General features: G+C 45.3%; 1 protein-coding gene across 1 annotated transcript in view; it reads left to right on the top strand.

The window, feature by feature from the left end:
• Positions 1 to 18,788, top strand: part of LOC129703103 (uncharacterized) — a 54,748-nt gene extending 35,960 nt beyond the window's left edge. Inside the window, exon 3 of the mRNA XM_055645301.1 lies at positions 8,752 to 18,788. Within this exon, the coding sequence (XP_055501276.1) occupies positions 8,752 to 11,942 (3,191 nt within the window). The 3' untranslated portion in view covers positions 11,943 to 18,788. The remainder of the gene's footprint in view (positions 1 to 8,751) is intronic.
• Positions 18,789 to 24,419: the final 5,631 nt, after the last annotated feature.

The raw sequence follows: 24,419 nt of genomic DNA, 5'->3' as shown, positions 1-24,419 counted from the left end.
CATAGAACTTATAGATTGTGTCCTCTAAATCAAAAGTACTATAACAATATATTCGTACGCTGCAGTATTGATAGGTCCACAACTAATAACAAACATGAACAGACAACATATGTATCTTAAATTAGAAGCTTTATTTTATGTGGTTTTCATGCACTGGACCAGTCATGTGTTTAGAACCTTTATCTGTTACAGACTTGATTTTGCAGCTGAAGAATTTTTAAAAAAGAGTTACACTTCTCACATCGCTACAACCCAAAGGAATTCATTAACAACTAAGTTCATTTAGTTTAGTTTAGTTTAGTTTAGTTTAGTTTAGTTTAGAGATACAGCTTGGACGCAGGCCCTTGGGCCCACGGAGTCCTCACCAACCAGCGATCCCCGCACATTAACATTATCCAACACACACTAGGGACAATTTACACTTTCACCAAGCCAATTAACCCACAGACCTGTAAGTCTTTGGAGTGTGGGAGGAAACCAGATTTCTCGGAGTAAACCCACGCAGGTCACGGGGAGAACATATACAACTCCGTACAGACAGGGCCCGTAGTCGGGATCGAACCCAGGTCTGTGGCGCTGTAGTGTATTAAGGCAGCTGAATATTTTCACGGCAGACATTGACAGATAGTTGAAGTGCGTGGGAGATCACGAGGTGTAGGGAGGGATTGGGACAGGTTTGTCGTGGCCCTGATGTTGCTGCTTGTCACACAGCATTCAGGGGTTCATTGGTCCACTCCACATATCTTCTCCATCATTAACCCAGCGATTCCACTCAGGTGGCTCAATTCCATATAACCATATAACCATATAACAATTACAGCACGGAAACAGGCCATCTCGGCCCTACAAGTCCGTGCCGAACACATTTTTTTTCCCCTTAGCCCCACCTGCCTGCACTCATACCATAACCCTCCATTCCCTTCTCATCCATATGCCTATCCAATTTATTTTTAAATGATACCAATGAACCTGCCTCCACCACTTCCACTGTAAGCTCATTCCACACCGCTACCACTCTCTGAGTAAAGAAGTTCCCCCTCATATTACCCCTAAACTTCTGTCCCTTAATTCTGAAGTCATGTCCTCTTGTTTGAATCCACCCTATTCTCAAAGGGAAAAGCTTATCCACATCAACTCTGTCTATCCCTCTCATCATTTTAAAGACCTCTATCAAGTCCCCCCTCAACCTCCTGCACTCCAGAGAATAAAGACCTAACTTATTCAACCTATCTCCTGTAACTTAGTTGTTGAAACCCAGGCAACATTCTAGTAAATCTCCTCTGTACTCTCTCTATTTTGTTGACATCCTTCCTATAATTGGGCGACCAAAATTGTACACCATACTCCAGATTTGGTCTCACCAATGCCTTGTACAATTTTAACATTACATCCCAGCTTCTATACTCAGCTATAATTCAGTTCAGTCTCCCATTGTAAATTGGCAAGTTGTATGTTGTATTTTAGTATTACACAATACTTAAAAAAAATCCCCGACATGCTATTCAATCAGAGCCGAGGTTCAGAAAAGCAATTGTTTAACTTTGTCTTCAGAAAAATCTGAATATTAACATTACACTTGAGAGGTGCATCCAAGAGTGTTTCATGAAAATGTATGTGGATATTGTACCATGAGGAGGGAAAACACCGCACCTTTTATTGGGATATTAAACGGGAGAATGTGAGTAGGAGAGTGTTTTGGAAATAGTGATCACAATTTAAGTTTTAAGATAGTTTTGAGAAAGGATAGGTCGGAACCTTGGGGGAAGTTACGAAATTGGGAGGAGAAATGACAACACATTATACCAACTACAACAGCAGAAGGTAGCGAGAATAAATCAGGAGCAGTTGTTACTGGGCTAGTCCTCTTTGGACACCGTAGACACAAAATGCTGGCATAACTCAGCGGGACCGGCAACGTCTCTGGAGAGAAGGAATGGGTGACGTTTCTGGTCGAGACCCTTCCTCAGACGGACACATGAGATCTTTCAAAGACAGCTAGCTGATCAGAGTTCAGGAGTGGAATATTCCAGTAATAGCCCTGTCCCACGGTACGAGTTCATTCCAAGAGCTCTCCCGAGTTTAAAAAAAATCAAACTCGTGGTAAGCACGGAGAATGAACGTAGCGGGTACGTCGGAGCTCGGAGACGTATCTTAGCGGCTCGTAACGCTAATGGCAGGTAAACACGGGAAGACTCGTGAAGGTTTTTCAACATGTTGAAAAATGTTCACGAGATCCCCGAGTACCGACGAGTAATCATTACCGAAAATGTCCGAGTTCAAATCAGGGCAAACTCGGGAGAACTCTTAGAATGAACAGGGGTTTAAAGGAGAAGGGAGATGGATGGAGTTGGATGATGAGGGAGGTTCAGTTAGATCAGTGTAGGACACACTAATGGGGTATTTTGGCATCAGAAAAGAGGTGGTATTGGGTCTCTTGAATAGCATTAGGATGGATAAATCCTCAGGGCCTGATATGATCGCACCCAGGTTATTGAAAGAGGCAAAAGAAGAGATTGCAGGCAGGGCCGGCCTTAAGCCGATTTGACCGATTGCTCCCAATTGAGCCCCGCGCCTAATGGGGGCCCCGCACTAATGTTCCGTATTTCGTACGGAAATACGAATTCTCTTTGTTAAATAAAGATTTTTTTTAATTTGCCATCCGAATTTTTTTTAAACGAACATGTATAACAACCGCTGCACGGCCATCAGACACAAACAATGTGTTAACTCGTACTGTTAGCACTTCTTAACATGAAGTAGTTAACAAGTTGTTATACAATGTCATCAATCTGCATCCATCCACATTCCTCAGTAAATGTTATTGTGTTTAGAATAAGTATTAATGACGCCGTGTTCCTTGGAATAAAATTCACGCGCCGTCAATAATACTTGTTTAAAACACAATTACATTTACTGAGAAATGTAGATCGATGACACGTTGAGAATTTCTTTAAACTCACCATCATGAGTGAGGGCCCCGGACCGCGAGAAAGGGCTTCTTCCTGGTGTGCAGGTTAGTCATTCACCTATCGACCCACGTTGTGTCTCTCTGTGTTTTGCTCTCTCTCTCCCCCTCCCTCTCTCTCTCGCGCTCTCTCTCTATCACCCCGTCGCCTCAGCGTTCCCGGAATCATTGACGTTTAGCGGTAGACAAAAATGCTGGAGAAACCCAGCGGGTGAGGCAGCCACCTTGCCCGCTGAGTTCCTCCAGCACTCTGTGTTTTTTGTTTGGCTCTGAAGTTGAAGGTGGCTCAGCAGGACGGGCATGGGCTCTGGGGAGAGGGTTGCATTTCCGGTCGAGACCCTTCTTCAGACAATCACAAGTACTCTCACCGACGAGAGTTCAATTCAGTCTGAAGAAGGGTCTTCTCACTAGAGTCGCTGCGCTGCCTGTCCTGCTGAGTTAGAAACATAGAAACATAGAAATTAGGTGCAGGAGTAGGCCATTCGGCCCTTCGAGCCTGCACCGCCATTCAATATGATCATGGCTGATCATCCAACTCAGTATCCCGTACCTGCCTTCTCTTCATACCCCCTGATCCCCTTAACCACAAGGGCCACATCTAACTCCCTCTTAAATATAGCCAATGAACTGGCCTCAACTACCCTCTGTGGCAGAGAGTTCCAGAGATTCACCACTCTCTGTGTGAAAAAAGTTCTTCTCATCTCGGTTTTTAAAGGATTTCCCCCTTATCCTTAAGCTGTGACCCCTTGTCCTGGACTTCCCTAACATCGGGAACAATCTTCCTGCATCTAGCCTGTCCAAACCCCTTAAGAATTTTGTAAGTTTCTATAAGATCCCCTCACAATCTTCTAAATTCTAGAGAGTATAAACCAAGTCTATCCAGTCTTTCTTCATAAGACAGTCCTGACATCCCAGGAATCAGTCTGGTGAACCGTCTCTGCACTCCCTCTATGGCAATAATGTCCTTCCTCAGATTTGGAGACCAAAACTGTACGCAATACTCCAGGTGTGGTCTCACCAAGACCCTGTACAACTGCTCCAGCTTTATGTCTATCTTCAATTTCAGAGAAATACAATTTCTCACGGGGGGATTATACATCTCTAGATCCCTCTGGGACCCTCTGAACAACTCTAAACCCCCTCTAAACACCATCTATTCCCCCCTATTCCCCTCTATAACACTTCTGAACATTTCTAAACCCACCTGAAGCCCTCTAAACATCTCTAAACTGTTTAAACCCCTCTAAACTAGGGGGCTGCAAGGTGACTTGGGTAGGCTGGGTGAGTGGGCATGTCAGGTGCAGTATAATGTGGATAAATGTGAGGTTACCCACTTTGGTGGCAAAATCAGGGAAGTAGACTATTATCTGAATGGTGGCCGATTAGGAAAGGGGGAGATGCAACGAGACCTGGGTGTCATGGTACACCAGTCATTAAAAGTAGGCATGCAGGTGCAGCAGGCCGTGAAGAAAGCGAATGGTATGTTAGCATTCATAGCAAAAGGATTTGAGTATAGGAGCAGGGAGGTTCTACTGCAGTTATACAGGGTCTTGGTGAGACCACACCTGGAGTATTGCGTACAGTTTTGGGCTCCTAATCTGAGGAAGGACATTCTTGCCATAGAGGGAGTACAGAGAAGGTTCACCAGACTGATTCCTGGGATGTCAGGACTTTCATATGAAGAAAGACTGGATAAACTCGGCTTGTACTCGCTAAAATTTAGAAGATTGAGGGGGGATCTTATAGAAACGCACAAAATTCTTAAGGGGTTGGACAGGCTAGATGCAGGAAGATTGTTCCCGATGTTGGGGAAGTCCGGAACAAGGGGTCATAGTTTAAGGATAAAGGGGAAATCTTTTGGGACTGAGATGAGAAAAACATTTTTTACACAGAGAGCGGTGAATCTCTGGAATTCTCTGCCACAGAATGTAGTTGAGGCCAGTTCGTTGGCTATATTTAAGAGGGAGTTAGATGTGGCCCTTGTGGCTAAAGGGATCAGGGGGTATGGAGAGAAAGCAGGTACAGGATACTGAGTTGGATGCTCAGCCATGATCATATTGAATGGCTGTGCAAGCTCAAAGGGCCGAATGGCCTACTCCTGCACCTAATTTCTATGACTGCGTCCAACTGCTGTCTGGTTCGTTGATCGGTTTGCTAGATATGAACTGTTTTGGGAGAGAAAAATGCTCACGGCAGACCAGACATGTTAAACAGAAATTGGTCAGATATTGAGCTTTACACCAAAGATCCTATAGCTCTGCTATAGCTCTGCTATAGGATCTTTGCTTTACACAGTGAAAAATCATGTGAAATAATCACAGAATTTAATTTTAAATGAATGTACCTGCATGTTATACTGTTTAGTTTGGAGGTACAACCAGATAGTCCACTGAGTTCGCACCGACCAGCGATTATTGTTTTTCTATTTGACAATTTTATTTGGCGACCAATCAATCGCTGTCTCTAAGGGGGTTGCATCCAATCACCAACCAGTTGCCTTAAAATTCCCGTCCAATCAACAAATAGGTCTCCTCCCATCCAATCAGCCGCTGTCTCCAAGGGCATTGTGTCCAATCACATAATGCGGTTTAATGGTAATTAACCGCTACGGTAAAGATTGGAAGCCAGCGGAACTACTAACAGTCAACCGGGAGGGAGCAGGAGAGATTCACACAGTGTAGAATCCATAGCACCTAGTGTACTATTTCATAATATATACTAAATAACTGGGCTGACAGACCTTGGCTGGGAATCTAGGGCCACCAAAATTGTCCCCAATTGGGCCCCGCACCCCCTAAGGCCGGCCCTGATTGCAGGGACCTTTGCAAGGATCTTTATATCCCCGCTAGTCACCTTCTCACCTTTTACATAGACCACTCCCTCCACGACACCTTGGTCCACTCATCCCTTCCCACCCCATCCCCAGGAACTTTCCTCTGCAACAGCCTATAAGTCATCACTCACTTCTATCCAGGGACCCCAGCAGTCATTCCCGGTAAAACAGAGATTCACGCGCACCTCCTCGTCTACTGCATCCATTGTTCTCAATGTACATCGGCGATATCAAGCATGGACTTTGTGACTGTTTGGTCGAACACTTATAACCATATACCAATTACAGCACGGAAACAGGCCATCTCGGCCCTACAAGTCTGTGCCGAACAATTATTTTCCCTTAGTCCCACCTGCCTGCACTCATACCATAACCCTCCATTCCCTTCTCATCCATATGCCTATCCAATTTATTTTTAAATGATACCATCGAACCTGCCTCCACCACTTCCACTGGAAGCTCATTCCACACCGCTACCACTCTCTGAGTAAAGAAGTTCCGCCTCATGTTACCCCTAAACTTCTGTCCCTTAATTCTGAAGTCATGTCGTCTTGTTTGAATCTTCCCTATTCTCAAAGGGAAAAGCTTGTCCACATCAACTCTGTTTATCCCTCTCATCATTTTAAAGACCTCTATCAAGTCCCCCCTTAACCTTCTGCGCTCCAGAGAATAAAGACCTTAACTTATTCAACCTTTCTCTGTAACTTAGTTGTTGAAACCCAGGCAACATTCTAGTAAATCTCCTCTGTACTCTCTCTATTTTGTTGACATCCTTCCTATAATTGGGCGACCAAAATTGTACACCATACTCCAGATTTGGTCTCACCAATGCCTTGTACAATTTTAACATTACATCCCAGCTTCTATACTCAATGCTCTATAAAGGCTAGAATACCAAAGCTTTCTTTACCACCCCTATTATAAAGGCTGGAGCTAGCATACCAAAAACTTTCTTTACCACCCTATCTATATGAGATTCCACCTTCAATGAACTATGCATGGTTATTTCCAGATCCCTCTGTTCAACTGTATTCTTCAATTCCCTACCATATACCATGTACGTCCTATTTTGATTTGTCCTGCCAAGGTGTAGCACCTCACATTTATCAGCATTAAACTCCATCTGCCATCTTTCAGCCCATTCTTCCAAATGGCCTAAATCACTGTAGACTTTGGAAATCCTCTTCATTATCCACAACACTCCCTATCTTGGTATCATCTGCATACTTACTAATCCAATTTATCACACCTTCATCCAGATCATTGATGTACATGACAAACAACAAAGGACCCAACACAGATCCCTGAGGCACCCCACTAGTCACCTGCCTCCAACCCGACAAACAGCCCTCCACCATTACCCTCTGGCGTCTCCCATTCAGTCACTATTGAATCCATCTTGCTACTCCTGCATTTATACCCAATAGTTGAACCTTCTTAACCAACCTTCCATGAGCAACCTTGTCAAAGGCCTTACTAAAGTCCATATAGACAACATCCACTGCTTTACCCTTGTCAATTTCCCTAGTAACCTCTTCAGAAAATTCAAGAAGATTAGTCAAACATGACCTTCCAGGCACAAATCCATGTTACTTGCACTCAGTCCTCCAAGGTCTACTGGATCTCTCAGTGGCTAATTATTTTATCTGCCCATGCATTCCCACACAGACCTTCCGATCCTGGTCCTCCTCCATTGTCAGGGTGAGGCCACATGCAACCTGGAGGAACGACAGCTCATATTTCTCTTGGGTAACCTACAGCCCAATGGTAGGAACATTGAATGCTGCTATGTTAGGTAACGTTTAACAACAACCTCCACCCCTCCCCCGCACTCCCCTGTGCCCCACCTGGAGGACTTGGAACTACTTCTGCCCTCCCCCTCCACCTACACTCCTTCCTCCGGCTTCACAATTCACAACTCTTCAATCCTTTTGTCTCACATCATCTGTTTTTTCCATCTGTGGCCTTTGCCCAACCATCTACCCATCTAAGCGGCTGCACTGCCTACACCAGGCCACCCCACACTGGCCCTCGCAGGCAACCACTGACCATCGCCTCAGTAGCTCCCTCCACATCAAGCCGTGGGTCAACCATTTTACTGCTGTGGCAGTGCCAGTGCATGGCTGACCCCAGACCCACAGCACTCTCAGTAACACATCCCATAGAGTGATTATGCTGTAATAGCATAATAGGGCAGCACGGTGGCGCTGGGGTAGAGTTGCTGCCTTACAGCGCCGGAGACCAGGGTTCGATCCCGACTACAGGTGCTGTCTGTACAGAGTTTGTACGTTCTCCCCGTGACCACGTGGGTTTTCTCCGAGAACTTCAGTTTCCTCCCACACTCCGAAGACATACAGGTATGTAGGTTAATTGGCTTGGTATCAAGAATGTCAAATTGTCCCTGGTGGGTGTGTTGAAAAGTGATAATATGGGCGGATCGCTGGTCGGTGCGGACTCAATGGGCCGAAGGGCCTGTTACCACGCTGTATCTCTAAACTAAACTAGACCCCCTTTGACACTGGTTCCACTGCTTTTCTCAACCCAGCGAATGCTAAACAAGGCACCGTTGTAATGAAAATAGACACAAAATGCTGGAGTAACACAGCGGGACAGGCAGCATTTCTGGATAGAAGGAATGGGTGGCGTTTCAGGTCAAGACCCTTCTTCAGGATCTCGACCCGAAATGTTACCCATTCCTACTATCCAGAGATGCTGCCTGTCCCACTGCGTTATTCCAGCATTTTGTGTCTCTCTTCAGATTAAACCAGCATCTGCAGTTCTTTCCTACAACAACATTGACTTGTGAAATATATAAAAAGAATGCAGCACTTAAAACGAGTAGAGCAAGTTTCCTGGATGGTTAATTCAGGTTTGTGCCTATAAGTTTCGTGTGACAAAACTAAGGGTAGAACAATGTTCCTTTATTAGAAAACATTTATGCTTTTAAATATAGAATACGATAACATCAATTTCCCTTTTTTAATTCATTTGAAATGCTTCTCTAGGCAAGAAACACCACCAGCTCTGACTTTATCGTGCTTCCTCTTTCTGCTCCACTTTGTGGTCAAGCTGCTCGCTGCCATCCGGATCCCAAGGACTCTCCCATGTACAGTGACTACACAGGACAATGGATCTTCCATCCAACTGGACTGCAGAAGCCACCGTCTGACTAAAGTGCCCAGTAACATTCCTTCCAATACCACCAGTCTAAATCTCGCTGACAACAGGATCGCGAATATTTCCAATTGCTCCTTCTCAAACCTCCCAAATCTACTCACACTAGATCTGAGTTTTAATGATTATCAAGCCAGCACAGACTTGGACCCGAAGAGCAGGAGTTTGAACATTTCCGAGGGCAGTTTCTCCTCGCTGGTGAAGCTACGAGATTTGTACCTGGACCAAAATCACCTCCCCCGAATCCCTCAGGGGCTGCCGCCAACTTTACGACATTTCAGCCTCAATGGAAATAAGATTTTCAACATCACAAATGAAAGTCTACCTTACCTGCCAAAATTAGAAACCCTTCACTTGTCACAGAACTGTTACCATCGCAACCCTTGCAATATGAACAACCAGGTGCAAGATGGAGCACTCTCACATTGCAAACGGCTCAAGAATCTCACTCTTAACTACAATAACTTGACTTCTGTTCCACGTCACTTGCCGACAACTTTAAGGTCGCTCTCCCTCTCTTACAACAAGATACAAACTGTAAAGCACGATGATTTCAGTGAACTGGTCAACTTGGAGTTTCTTGACTTAAGTGGAAACTGCCCCAGGTGTTACAATGCACCTTATCCTTGTGAACCATGCCCTGGTCAGATTTCCATTCAAATACATCCTTATGCTTTTCAGAGCCTTTGGAAATTAAAGACGTTATTTCTTTTGAGCACCAGTATTCGCAAATTTCCCAGTAGTTGGGTTCAGAACTGCACCAACTTGAAGGTTCTTAACCTTGGCCTGAATTTCCTGACTTCTGAAATGGCTACAGGTGATTTTTTAAACCATTTACGTGAATTGGAAGTGCTTGACATATCATATAACTATGAACTAAAAGCTTACCCAAAGGAAATCAGTCTCTCATGGAATTTTTCAAAATTAGTCTCCCTGAAGCAATTAAACATTGAAGGATATGTTTTCAGAGAACTTAATGAGGTTGATATTAAACCACTGTACAGTCTGCCCCATCTTTCTGTTCTAGACCTTGGCACGAACTTCATTAAGCAGGTAAACTTAACAATCTTCAATCGATTTACATCGCTAAGTTTAATATATCTGTCAGAGAATAGAATCTCACCTCCATCAGACGATGAAGATCTTTTTTATGGTTCGATACGTAAAGGTGAACATCTTCCTTACACAGGATCAAGTTTTAAAGGATCATATTTCCAATCTGAAAATCAGGGTTACGATTCTTACGGTGCTAATGATCGCAACCAGGGACCGGTGGTAAAATTGCCGTGCCGTTCTTACGGGAAAACTTTGGATCTGAGTTTGAATAACATCTTCTTCATCAACCCAAAGCAGTTTGAAGGCTTCGCAGAAGTGAAGTGCCTGAATTTGTCATCAAATGCCATTGGCCAAGCGCTGAATGGTACTGAGTTTGCATCTCTGCCTGATTTGAAGTATTTAGACCTTTCCTACAACAGACTCGATCTGGCTTACGACAATGCTTTCAAAGAGCTGAAGCAACTGGAAGTATTGGACTTAAGTTACAATAAACACTACTTTATCGTGGAGGGTGTCACACACAAAATGGGATTCATTCAAAACCTTAAATATTTGAAAGTATTGAACTTAAGTGAAAATGCCATCTTCACCTTGACAGAATCAGGATTGTACAGTGACTCGCTCAACATTTTAGAATTCAAAGGGAATCGTCTAAATATCTTATGGAAGAAGGGAGACCAGCGTTATATTAGCTTGTTTGAAAATCTAACTAATTTAACGCATCTTGATTTATCTGACAATCTTCTTAGGTCTATTCCACATGATGTCTATAAGCATTTGCCACGTAACCTGACACATTTGTGTTTGAGTTACAACAAGCTGGAAATAATCGATTGGAAAAGCCTACAATTTTTGAAGAATCTGCTGACCTTGGATCTCAGCAGCAATAAATTAATTACTGCCCCTGATAGATTGTATGAAAATACGAAGTCTCTCCAAACGCTTTTACTTGGAAAAAATAAAATTTCCGAACTTCCCATAAGTTTTCTTACGACAGCAAACAGATTAAAATATCTTGATTTAAGTAACAACAAAATTACAACTTTCAAGCAGTTAATTTTCCCGACTAGTGAAAAACTCTCCCTGGAAGTCCTGATTTTAATAGGGAATCCTTTTTCTTGCACCTGCGACCTTGCCCCATTCATTGCATGGATCGATGCGTGTGACCTAGACATTCCTCAACTGGCCACTGATGTCACCTGCAATTCACCTGAAAACCACCGGGGGCAGAGCATTATTCTCCTTGATCAGCATGCATGTAGAATGGATGAGGTTGAAGCTATATTATGCTTGGCTTCTGCCATTGTAATTGTTAGCACTCTGGTTATAATGATCACCCATCATCTGTTTTACTGGGACGTATGGCACTTTTACTATTTCTGCACCTCCAAGTGGCAAGAGGATGGCTATCATTCTCTTAGCATGCAGAACTGTTTCTATGATGCATTTATTGCATATGATGTTTCCGATCTGTCCGTGACAGACTGGGTGGTCAATGAACTGTTAGTTCACTTGGAAGACAAGGGGGAAAGGCCCTTCTCGCTGTGCTTAGAGGAGAGAGACTGGGGCTTAGGCTTGGCTGTTGTGGACAATCTTTCTCAAAGCATTCATGGGAGCAAAAAGACTGTGTTTGTGCTCACGAGAAGTTACATCAAGAGGGGGACATTCAAGACTGCTTTTCAAATGGCCCACCAAAGACTATTGGATGAAAATGCAGATGTGATTGTGCTGATCCTGTTAGAACCTGTTTTAATAAACTCAAAGTACCTGAGACTGAGGAGAAGAATATGCAGCAGCTCTGTACTGCAATGGCCCAAGAACCCGAAAACTGAAAACTTTTTCTGGCATTGCTTACGAAATGTGTTAGCAACAAACAATGCATCGAGATACAATACAATTGGCGATTTCACTTAACTCCAATTGAACATTGATTCTTTTTAATCCCCAAAATGTGTCATCCCTACTATAGATGGATTGAATGCTCAAAAACCCTTCTTAATTATTTATCCTTAAATGTGGCCTTGACCATCTTAAGCCAAACTAAAGATAGATACAACAAGCTGGAGTGACTCAGCGGGACAGGCAGCATCTCCGGAGAGAAGGAATGGGTGACGTTTCAGGTCCAGACCCTTCATCAGACTGAAGACCGATCAGACTGAAGAAGGGTCTCGACTTGAAATGTCATCCATTCCTTCTCTCTAGAGATGCTGCCTGTCCCGCTGAGTTACTCCAGCTTTTTGTGTCTATCTTTGGTTTAAACCAACATCTGCAGTTCCTTCCTACACATTAATCCAAACTAAGGCTTCCTTCCCCTGCTCACCACTGGCTCTATATTTTCATCTACCTTGTATTCCTTAACAGTCAAACTGTGCCATGGATTATACCCTTCAATTCTTTCCATCTTCAATGTGTGCAGTCTCTATTCACTTCTATCCCCGTAAAATGAGGTCACCCTCCCGTCAGCTCCACTACCCAAACTGCTTTCTTCTTATCATCCACTACTGCTTGTCCATCTCCCTCCATCACGGAATAGAACCAATGCTTTTCTTTGAGCACCATCTACTACGTTTCCTCCCATAATCACCTACATTACTCAGTTGTTGTTTGATGTGGAGTCATAGAATGATACTGTGTGGAAACAGGCCCTTCGGCCCCAACTTCTATACTTTTGACCCATCTATTATCTTCCCATGGGCTCTCATCTTCTTCAGTAGCCTCGCATGTAGCACCTTTTCAAAGGCCTTCTGAAAATCCACTGATGAAACATAAAAACATAGGAAATAGGTGCAGAAGTAGGCCATTCAGCCCTTCGAGCCTGCAACGCCATTCAATATGATCATGGCTGATCATCCAACTCAGTATCCTGTACCTGCCTTCTCTCCATACCCCCTGATCCCTTTAGCCACAAGGGCCACATCTAACTCCCTCTTAAATATAGCCAAATGAACTGGCCTCAACTACCTTCTGTGGCAGAGAATTCCACAGATTCACCACTCTCTGTGTGAAAAATGTTTTTCTCATCTCGGTCCTAAAAGATTTCCCCCTTATCCTTAAACTGTGACCCCTTGTTCTGGACTTCCCCCATCATCGGGAATAATCTTCCTGTATCTAGCCTGTCCAACCCCTTAGGAATTTTGTACGTTTCTATAAGATCCCCCCTCAAACTTCTAAAGGATACGGTGTTTGCAAAATCAAACTCTCCTTTCACCCCACTCAATCCACAAATCATTCAAAGTGACAGTCAATAATTCCCTCCCCAAACCACATCCTCAACCTCGCCCCTCCTATAAATATTTCAGTTTTCTTTATAAAGTCCTGAGTTAAGTGGGTGCTTGGTAATTGCAATCTCACTTCTCCAATTTGTATCCATTTGAAATTATCACTCGCCTTTCTCAGAGCACAGAAAATGGAGTTGAGTTGAGTTTACCATCATATTGCACAAGTATAGTGATGTACAGGTACAACGAAAGCCATGAAGACTTCCAGTGTAACCACACGTCATTCCTTCCTTTTACCCGGAGACCTTCTTAGGTACCAACACTTCCTTTTTTTTTTCATTTACCCTCCTTAGAACCACAGAGTCAATTTCCTCCTTTATGTCTGTGAAGCTCTTGCTTCCTATTTATAATCTATAAGGTCATGTGATAGGAGCAGAATTAGGCCTTTTCGGCCTATCAAGTCTATTTGGTCATTCAATCATGGCTGATCTATCTCTGTCTCCTAACCCCATTCTCCTGCCTTCTCCCCAAAACCCCTGACACCCGCACTAATCAAAAATCTATCTATCTCTGCCTTAAAAATATCAATTGACAGCCTCCACAGCCTTCTGTGACAAAGAGTTCCACAGATTCACCACCCCATGAATAATATTACTTCTCCTCTCCTTCCTAAAGCCCTTTATTTCTGAGGCTACGACCTCGAGTCCTGGACTCTCCCACTAGTGGAAACATTCTCTCTACATCCACTCTATCCAAGCCTTTCACTCTTCTGCACGTTTCAATGAGGTTTCCCCCTCATCCTGCTAAACTCCAGCAAGTACAGACCCAGTGCCGTCAAATGCTCATCATATGTTAACCCACTCATTCCTGAGATCAATCGTGTAAACCTCTTTTGGACCCTCTCCTTCCAGCATTTCCTTCCTCAGATATGGTGACCAAAATTGCTTGCAATACTATAATCGGCATTTCCCTTGAACGACTTAACCAGGACATCAACCCAGATAAACCATGATTCTCTCCAACTTATCCAAAGCAATCATATTTCCCACTAACAAGCGCATGATTTTCTTGTAAGTATTCAACTCACGAGCCTCCCTGGCTCTGATGAGCAAAGTGTTGCAAATCTGCTTGTTACTGCACACAGTTTCCTTGGCAATATCCAATAAATCACCATTGTAGATGGTTTATGCATGCAACCTATAATGTAGCTACCTCATCACCATGAACACGCCCCATCATATCAGTATAACTATGATATCCTCCCCTTGCTTCCTCCCATTTTGGTCCCGGTATGCCTGTAGGCTGGATGCAGCCAGTGCTGGGACGTGTGTACCATGTGCTTTAATAAACTATTTAGTAAAGGTTACAGTGTGTCAGACTAAGCACCTTTACAACCATGATGGCTTTCTCCATCCGCCAGCACTTGCTCATTCACATCTTTCAGCCACCAAAGTCAAACCACCATGAAAACGTGTTCCTTTGCGTTTTTAATTTAGGTGCTTGGGAAGCTGAAAGGTCTATAGGTGGATAAGTCACCTGGACCAGATGGACTACAACCCCAGGGTTCTGAAAGAGGTGGCTTTTGAGGTTGTGGAGGCATTAGTGGCGATCTTTCAAGAATCACTAGAGTTAGGAGTGTCTCCGAGGACTGGAACATTGCTAATGTTACTCTGCTGTTCAAGAAGGGAGTGAGGAGAAACTATAGCTGGAGACACAAAAAGCTGGAGTAACTCAGTGGAACAGGCAGCATCTCTGGGGAGAAGGAATGGGTGACGTTTCAGGTCGAGATCTTAGCAAAACTATACGCTGGTTAGCCTGACTTCAATGGTTGGTAAGATTTTAGAGTCCATTATTAAGGATGAGGTTTCTGAGTACTTAAAAGCACATGAAGTCAGTGTGGTTTTATGACGGGGAGTTCCTGCCTGACAAATCTGTTAGAATTCTTTGAGGAAGTAAACAGCAGGGCAGACTAAGGAGTCAGTGAATATTGTTTACCTGGATTTTCAGAAGGCCTTTGAAAAGGTGCTACATGTGAGGCTGTTGATGACGATGAGAGCCCATGATAATAGATGGATCAAAATTGGCTGGATGACAGAAGGCAAAGTGTGGAAATTAAGGGGGCTTTTTCTGGTTAGCTGCCAGAGACTAGTGGTGTTCCACAGGAGTCGGTGCTGGGGCCGCTACTCTTCACGTTGTACATTCATGATTTAGATGGCGGAATTAATGGCTTTGTGACCAAGTTTTAAGATAATATGAAGATAGGTGGAGGGACAGGCAGTGTAGAGGAAACAGGGAGTCTGCAGATGGTCTTGGACAGGTTGGGAGAGTGCATTAAGAAGTGGCTGATGGAATACAGTGTAGCAAAGTGTGTGGTCATGCATTTTGGTAATAAGAATAAAGGCTTAGGCTATTTTATAAATAGGAAGGGGATTCAGAAATCAGCGGTGCAAAGAGACTTTGGAGTACTTTGTGCAGGAGTCACTAAAGATTAATTTGCAAGTTGAATCTGTAGTAATAGCCCTGCCCCACGGTACGAGTTCATTCCAAGAGCTCACCCGAGTTTAAAAAAAATCAAACTCATGGTAAGCATGGAGAATGAACGTAGTGGGTACGTCGGAGCTCGGGGACGACTCTTAGCGGCTCGTAACGCTAACGGCAGGTACTCGGGAAGACTCGCTAACGGCAGGTAAGCACGGGAAGACTGGTGAAGATTTTTCACCATGTTGAAAAATGTCCACAAGAGCCCCGAGTACTGATGAGTGGCCATTACCGTAAATCTCCGAGTTCGAATCAGGGCAAACTCGGGAGAGCTCTTGGAATGAACTCGTGCCGTGGGACAGAGCTTTAATGAAGGCAAATGCAATGTTATAATTCATTTCGAGAGGACTAGAATATAAAAGCAGGGATGTAATGCCGAGGCATTTTAAGGCACATGTAAGACTGCATTTGGGGTATTGTGAGCAGTTTTAGGCCCTAAATCTGAGGAGGGATGTGCTGGCTAATGAGAATGATCTCAGTGATGATTGAGTTAACATTATACGTATGTTGATCATTTGACGTCACTGGGCCTGTACTTGCTGGAGTTTAAAAGGATGAGGGGGAACCTCATTGAAACTTACCAAATACCGAATGGCCTAGTGGATGTGGACTAGTGGGAGAGTCTAGGACAAGAGGGCAAAGAATAAAAATACGTATCTTTAGAAAGGAGATGAGGAGGAATTTCAAACACAGAGGGTGATGACTTTGTTGAAATCATTGCCATAGACGCCAAGTCATTGGGTTTTTTTAAAGCAGAAATTGACAGGTTCTTGATTAGTAAATGAGTCAAAGGTTACGGGGAGAAGGCAGGAGAATGGGGATGAGAGGAAAAAATAAATCAGCCACGATTAAATGGTGGAGTGGATTTGATGGGCCGAATGGCCTAACTCTGCTCCTATGACTTATAACTTGTAATTCATTTATCTTTCATGCACTTCATCACTTTGTATGAACAGGTTTACCCTAAATACTTTCAATAGTTAGTAGCTGAGGAAAGAAAATTACAACCAGGACAAGTTTTTCTTTTGCATAATTTAGTTGAGTGTAGATGTGACCCTTTCTATTTTGTAAGCTTTACAAATTCACTTTAATCTGGTGCAGTGTGATCACCACAACCTGTAGGAAAGTATGGATTCAGCTGGACATTTCCCTTGCTGGACATTTCTCTTGGTGTTTTACACACAATTTGTACTTATACAGTGTTTGCAGGTTACAAACATATCTGTAATAATGGGGATTCAACCTTCTTAACTCTTTGAGCATTGCCTATTATCATGTAACTGATGGGAAGCCATATTGTTGTTTAAATAGATATAGCTTCTATACTAATGTTTGATTGTATTTGCCTAAAGATGCATTCTGCTCCAGTACATAAATGCATGCATGTTATCGTTTTGTGCTTCATGCTTCCTCAATAAAAAGTTTTTTTGCGTTATTCTCTCTGCTCAATGTTCCATTCATATTCCGTGACTGGAAAAGTCTTGATATGTGGGTGAAATTTGGGGTGGCAAGAAAGATTTTTTCAACAGCAGAGGAATATTTATTTCTTTATAAAGTGGTTGGGGCGGAACAGAGGCACAGTGGTTGAGTTGTTACCTTACAGCGCCTGAGACCCGGGTTCGATTCTGACTACAGGTGCTGTCTCTACAGAGTTTGTACGCTCTCCCTGTGACCACGCAGGCTTTCTCATGGTGCTCCAGTTTCCTCCCACACTCCAAAGCTCCTCAAATGCAGTTCCACATAGATTACTGCCAGCATATCCATAAAATATAGCATAGAGAGAGATTCAAGGGTTTGAAGGGCCTGTCCGTCCCACTTGGGCGACTTCCACCGCAAATTCTGGCGAGTTTGCCCGTGATCCATACGCGCAGCATGGTCGCCACGAGGTTGTAGGAGGTCTTCGTCACTCTCCTTCATGGTCGAGAGTGGTCTCCGCGTACTCGATGCTTCAGCTAGGTCGCGGCGTTTTTTTTCCAAGATGTTAAAAATTGACCGCGACTAAAAATAGGTAGCCGTGGGAAAAATCGATACATTTTTACTCGTAGGTCTAGTCAAAGTCGGTCGTAATAGGTCGTGATGCTAGTCGTAGACACTCGAAGGTGGTCGAAGTTAGTCGAAGGTAATAGCTCCGGGTTGAAAAAAAGGTGAGTAGGAAAAAAAGGTAATGTCAACAGCAGCACGTGACCTCTGTCACTCCAGGGCATGTTCATTCATAGCTGGAGAGTTTTTTGCAGAGGAGACTTGTGTTTTAGAGATGGCACCAAAAAGGCAGCAGCGCAGGGGAAGGCACAACCCTCAAAAAACCTGCCATGCAGGTGTTGCCCACCCAGGAGGAGGAGGGGCAGGAGGTGATGCCACTGGAGGTGATGGTGCAGGAGGAGGTAGCCCTGCATGAGAGACCCCTGGAGGAGGAGACCAGGGTGGGAGTATATGTCCCCACCACCACCCCATCCTTCACTGCCTCATTTGAAGGCAGCAAAGCAGCCCTTTCTCCCGTGTCTGACACAGCATCAGAGGCAGATGCCCCATTGGTGGTGAGGGAGGGCTGGAGGAAGGTTATGCCCTACACCTTCACCAGGCAGCAGGAGGGGGACCTTGAGGAATGGTTCCAGCAGAATGCCATCCTGTACGATAAGGAAAATGAGGGGTACAGGGACAGGGACCAGAATGGCATGCTTGCCATCCACTGCCCCACATGTGTGCTTCAAGTTCCATCTTTTGTCAAAGCCCAGCGCCATTCTCTTCCAGTCATCTGGTGTACTGGGACAGTCCATCACATCATCTCCATATACCTTGATAATTGCCTCACAGGTCTCTTGTACTATCTTACTGATGGTGTTGTGGGCAACAAGAAAGTTGTAACAGAGGCTCTTGTACGAGTTCTCTGTTGCCAAGTAGCGGAGGGTGATGGCTAGTCTCAGTCCTAGCTCCAGTGTCTTTTTCATATAGGTCGCCTTTTTTCTCAGCAGGGGGCCCACTTTTGCATTCAGCTCATTGAACAGCTCAGGGGGGATTCTTGTGAAGCTTTGAAAAGCAGACAAATCCTCATACAGCACATTTAACAGGTTCTCATATTGTCCAAGCCTGGATCTTCTTTGAAAGAGGGGCTTCACCCACTGAGACCTCTTCACCCTTGCTCTTCCCCTTCTGCCTTTCTTAAAAATCTGCTGAAGCAAAAGGGCGACAGCAAACAGCAGTAGTTGTATTTTTACTAACATCCTCCAAACTAGCTCCTTCCTTGCTCGCATGATTCAGAATGATTTAAAAAATAACCCTGGGAGGCATTTTATAGTGAGAAAAAAAATGCAGACATGACATCATTTTATCAGGCGATCATTTGAGCAGCAGACACTCGTCACTGGTCGTAGTTGGTTTTCGGTGTGGGTCGTCTGAGGTCGAAGGGGGTCGTGCTCATTCACGGACCAATTTGCCAGAGACCATCCTCCAGTAAAACGTACATGGTCGAAGCCAGTCTTCAACATAGTCGAAGGAGGGCTTCTTCATAGTCAAGGGAGGTCTTTAACATATACGTAGGAGGTCGTACACATAGTCAAGGAAGGTCATAGGAGGTCGTAGCTCAACACAACCTTGATTTTTTTTTAGTCGCTTAAAGTCGCCAGAAATCGCGGTGGAAGTCGCCCAAGTGGGACAGGCCCTTAAGTTGAGTGTAACCTAACAGTAGATGTGCTGGTGTGAATGATAAATGCATGACGTGATCAGGTTGAAATAAAGTGCTAGCATTAAACTGGGTGTTTTTGATATTTACCCGATGGCAAAGAAAATGTGCAGTGTTAAAAAAAAGTTTAAAACACAACACAAAGATCGGCAAGACAAGACAGACATTGGTCACTGGGAGAAATCTCGGAGATTGTTCAATGAACAAAGATTCTTCTGCTCTTTATATACAGAATTTTCCTTTGACGTTTTGTTTATTGCAGAAGGCATTTTTAAACTTTTCCTTCTTCCAAATGGTCTTAGAACAAATATACACCATGCATCTCTGAAGATTAAACTCTGCCTCATATATTTTCTCTGTTGAGGTTGGTGGACAGAGTATTAAATGGACTGAAGACAGACACAAAATGTTGGAGTAACGCAGCGGGACAGGCAGCATCTCTGGAGAGAAGGAGTGGGTGACATTTTGGGTCGAGACCCTTCTTCAGAGTGAGAGTCAGGGGAGAGGGAGAAACAGAGATAAGGAAGTCTAAGGTGTGAACAAGAGAAATCAAATCATCCCCTTTGATGTCTCGTGTTCACACCTTACACTTCCTCATCAGGATCTACAGGTACTGCAGCCTTCGTGCAGTACATTGCAAAAAGTAGAACTACTTATATTGATACAGGCAGCATCTCTGGAGAGAAGGAATGGGTGACGTTACGGGTCGAGACCCTTCTTCTGAAAATGGACTGTTGATTTTCTATTGGCAGTTTATCCCAAGTAAATCGCTTCACTCCCATTCCTCTGCTTCCACTATCAGAGAAGGATCTGCCCAGGTAAAGCATTGCAATAACATGGAAGAGATTTAAAACTCCATACAGTCACACATAATGGCAACATTTCCCCGAGGATGCCCCTCTCTGTACAGACCAGCAGATGGCAGCATCTCCGCTCCCAACAAAGCCATTTGTTGTGGTCAGTGATGAAGCTGCCCTCACTGCAAAAACTAGCAACGGCAGATGCTGAAAAAAGACAATGCTGGAGTTACTCGGCGGATCAGGCAGCATCCCTGGAGAACATGGATAGGTGACATATGTGTAGGAAGGAACTGTAGATGCAGGTTTACACTGAAGATAGACACAAAATGTTGGAGTAAAGGGCCTGTCCCACTTTCATGACCTAATTCACGACCCCTGCCGAGTTTGCCCTTGACTCATACTCACAGCATGGTCGTCACGAGGTCGTAGGTAGGTCGTAGCAGGTCATGATGCTAGTCGTAGGCACTCGTGGCATCAAGTAGGTCGGGGCGTTTTTTCAACATGAGTAAAAAAGGTTGTGAATTAGGTCATGAAAGTGGGACCGGCCTTTAATTCAGCGGGACAGGCAGCATCTCCGGATAGAAGGAATGGGTGACGCTTTGGGTCGAGAGCCTTCTTCAGACTCCTAACTTGGGTGACGTATGAGGTGTCCCCCTCCCATTGGAATTGTGCAATATGGTGCATACTGCAGCGAGTCTTTTAACTTACACTTGAATACAATATATATGCTTTAAATTGGATTGGAGCGTTTTTGAAAGGGGGAAGGCTGTGCGATCACTGATCACTGGCCTTGGGGGTACCTGGTGAGGGAGTGGAGCAACCGAGTGGGGAGAGGGTGTGGAAGAAGGGTGTCCCCCCTCCAAGGGTAGGAACTTGTTGAAATTTGATGTATTAATATCATGTTTTAGTGCACTGTAGAAGTATGATCTCAATGTTTTTGTATGGTTTTTTTAAGAGGTAACTTTATCCACACAAAGGGTGATGGGTGTATAGAACAAGCTGCCAGAGGCGGTAGTTGAGGCAGGGACCATCCCAACATTTAAGAAAAAGTTAGACTGCTACATGGATAGGACAGGTTTGGAGGTATGGACCAAAAGCAGGTAGCGTAGCTGGGACATGTTGGCGGGTGTGGGCAAGTTGGGCCGAAGGGCCTGTTTTCACACTGTATCACTCTATGACTACATTATACCTCCACCATGCATGAATGCTTCAAAATCAAGTGACCAAGTTTTATTGCCATATACTCAAGCATAGAAACATAGAAAATAGGTGCAGGAATAGGCCATCGGCCCTTCGAGCCAGCACTGCCATTCAATACGATCATGGCTATTCATCTAAAATCGGTACCTCTTTCCTGTTTTTTCCCCATATCCCTTGATGTTGTTAGCCCCAAGAATTAAATGTAACTCTCTCTTGAAAACATCCAGTGAATTGGCCTGCACTGCCTTCTGTGGCAGAGAATTCCACAGATTCACAACTCTCTGCGTGAAGAAAGTTTGTTCTCATCTCAGTCCTAACTGCCCCCCCCCCCCCTTTATTCTTAAACTGTGACCCATGGTTCTGAACTCCCCCAACATCGGGAACATTTTTCCTGCAGTTACAGTAAGTGAAAATCTAGCAGGCAAGCAGGATGCTTTCTCCAACCACCCCCATTTGAAGTCCACTATCATCCACCGTATCTACCCAGTGCTTGGTACTTGCTTCCAGCAGCCACTGGTTGTCCTCCAGGATGCACTCTCTTTCCTCTCCCTCCCCCTCCCCCTCTCTCCCTCTCCACACTCTCCCCTCTCTCTCTCTCCCCCTCTCTCTCTCTCTCTTCCCCCCCCCTCTCTCTCTCTCTCTCATCTCTCTTTCCTCCTCCCTCTCCCCCCCCATATCTCCCTCCCACCTCACTCTCCCCCTGGCTCTCTCTCCCTCTCCCCCTCTCCCCCCTCTCTCTTTCTCCTCTCTCTATCTCCTCTTTCTCTTTGCCCCCCCCATCTCTCTCTCTTTCCCCCGTTTCTCTCCCGCTCTCTCTCCCTCTCTCTTTTACCACCCCTCTCTCTTCCCCCCCTCTCTCCCCCATTCTCTCCTATCCTCTCCACCCTCTCTCTCTCTTCCCTCTTTCGTCCCTCTCACCCTCTCTCTCTTCCCCCCCCCCCACCACCTCACTCTCCTCCCCCCTTTCTCCCCCCTCTCCCCTACCCCTTTCCCCTCTCCCTCTTCTCTCTCTCCATTCACCCCTCCCCCCCTCCCCCTCTGTCTCTCCCCCTCTCTCTCCTCTCACCCCCCTCTCTCTCACCCCACTGTCTCCCTGTCCTCCTTCCCCCCCTCTCTCTCTCTCCACCTCCCTTTGAGAGTCTATTCCTTCGACACAGAGACTCTTGCGGCAGCGACGCTTTTGATGCTTCCGACGGCCCGGGACACTCGCACTGTCCGGAGCGCTCCATGGCCGAAGCTGCAGCGAGCGACTCGCTAGCCGCGCAAATACTCGTCAGCCCCGCAAACTCACCAGCCGCGGCTCCCCGCATCTGTATCCGCCCGCTGCTCCCATCCCTCCCTCGACCCGAGCTCTCCAACACCCGCGGGCCATGCAGTTTATCCGAGTTTTGAAATTTTTGTTGATCACAGAATTTCTCACCGCAGAGTGTGAGAAATTTCTGATCAGCGTGAGTGTTTGCTTGAGGGCGTGATTCTCACGCTCAAAGCATGAGAGTTGGCAGCCCTGTTCACTGTTCATACACACTAATAATAATACAAACATTTTATGCAAGTTCAAACTGGACAAAAATCACTTATTACTGCTTTATAACAGTTAAGACCATTTCAGAAATTATGGCAATCAACTAACAATCAACTAACAAATTAAAGCAAACTAACAAAAAATGTTCCCTTTCCTGACTACCTCATAAGTACTTTAACACTGTTAAATAACAGAGCCTAGGGATATTGATCTCAAGATTCAAAATGTGGAAAGTGGGAGCAATTTGGCTTAAATGGTCATTTTAAGCCCATTCAGATCTGTATAGAGTCAGTTATACAACATGTACATGGCTGGCACAATTTGTCCATGATGATTAAGTTGGCATTCTGCGTGCCCAGGGACTGGCTGTCGTTCCCAGATCAGCTCGCATCCCAGGGACTGTCCGCAGTTCTCAGGTCGGCTCGCCTGCCCCGACCCTGCAAAAACGAATTGAAAAAAAAACGCGGATTTTCGGGTTACGGGCCGAAAACCCGTATATTGCATATTGGGAACAGTTTGCAAAAGATCTAAACACACTACTGAGGACTCCTCGTATTTATACTTAATTAATAATCCATGGCCATTCCGAACCCCCCCCCCCCCAGGTTTTACAACTGATTCACCTGGTTAGTTCCATCTCCGGCTGCTTCATGTTGTCAGCGGCTGCACATCCAACCAGGAAAGAGAAGAGGCGCGACGCCACTCTCAGCCGCCAACTGACGCGCTTCCCCGGACCGCACATTTAGATTAGATTAGATTAGATTAGATTCCTTTATTGTCATTCAGACCTTTCGGTCTGAACGAAATTATGTTGCCTGCAGTCATACACAGAACCAATAAAAACAAAACATACAATAAACACAAATTAAACATCCACCACAGTGAGTTCACCAAGCACATCCTCACTGTGATGGAGGCAAAGTCTTAGTCTCCGTCTCTTCCCTCCTTGTTCTCCCTCTGCGCTGAGGTGATCGATCCAGGCTGGAGATGCCGCCCTCCAGTCCAGCGGACCTCCGTGGTGATGTCGCCGGCGCCGAAAGCCGGAACGCCGTCTCCGCTCTGAGACAGCCCGCCACAGCATCAGCTCCAGGCAGCCGCCCCAGCTCCGGGTCCCGCAGTCTCCGCTCCCAGCCGCCGCCCCAGCTCCGGGTCTCGCAGTCTCCGCTCCGGGCCGCTGCCCCAGCTCCAGGCCGCTGCCCCAGCTCTGGGTCCCGCAGTCTCAGCTCCGAGCCCCACTGCATCAGCTCCAGGCCGCCGCCGAAACCCAGAACGCCGCACCAGCAAGTCGGGCCACCGCTGCCTTAGCCCCGAAGACGACCAGCCTCTCGTTGGTGAGTCCTGGCTGGCTCTGCCTCCGGAGCCTCGGGGTCAGTCGCAGGCTGGAGGCCGCCAGCTCCGCCATTAGGCCTCAGCACAAGCGGAGGCAGAGAAGGGGGA

This window comes from Leucoraja erinacea, chromosome 13, assembly GCF_028641065.1.
Source record: "Leucoraja erinacea ecotype New England chromosome 13, Leri_hhj_1, whole genome shotgun sequence".
In the NCBI taxonomy this organism is placed as follows: Eukaryota; Metazoa; Chordata; class Chondrichthyes; order Rajiformes; family Rajidae; genus Leucoraja; species Leucoraja erinaceus.
Note: the sequence above shows the minus strand (reverse complement) of the source record. Positions and strands in the feature narration are given on the sequence as shown.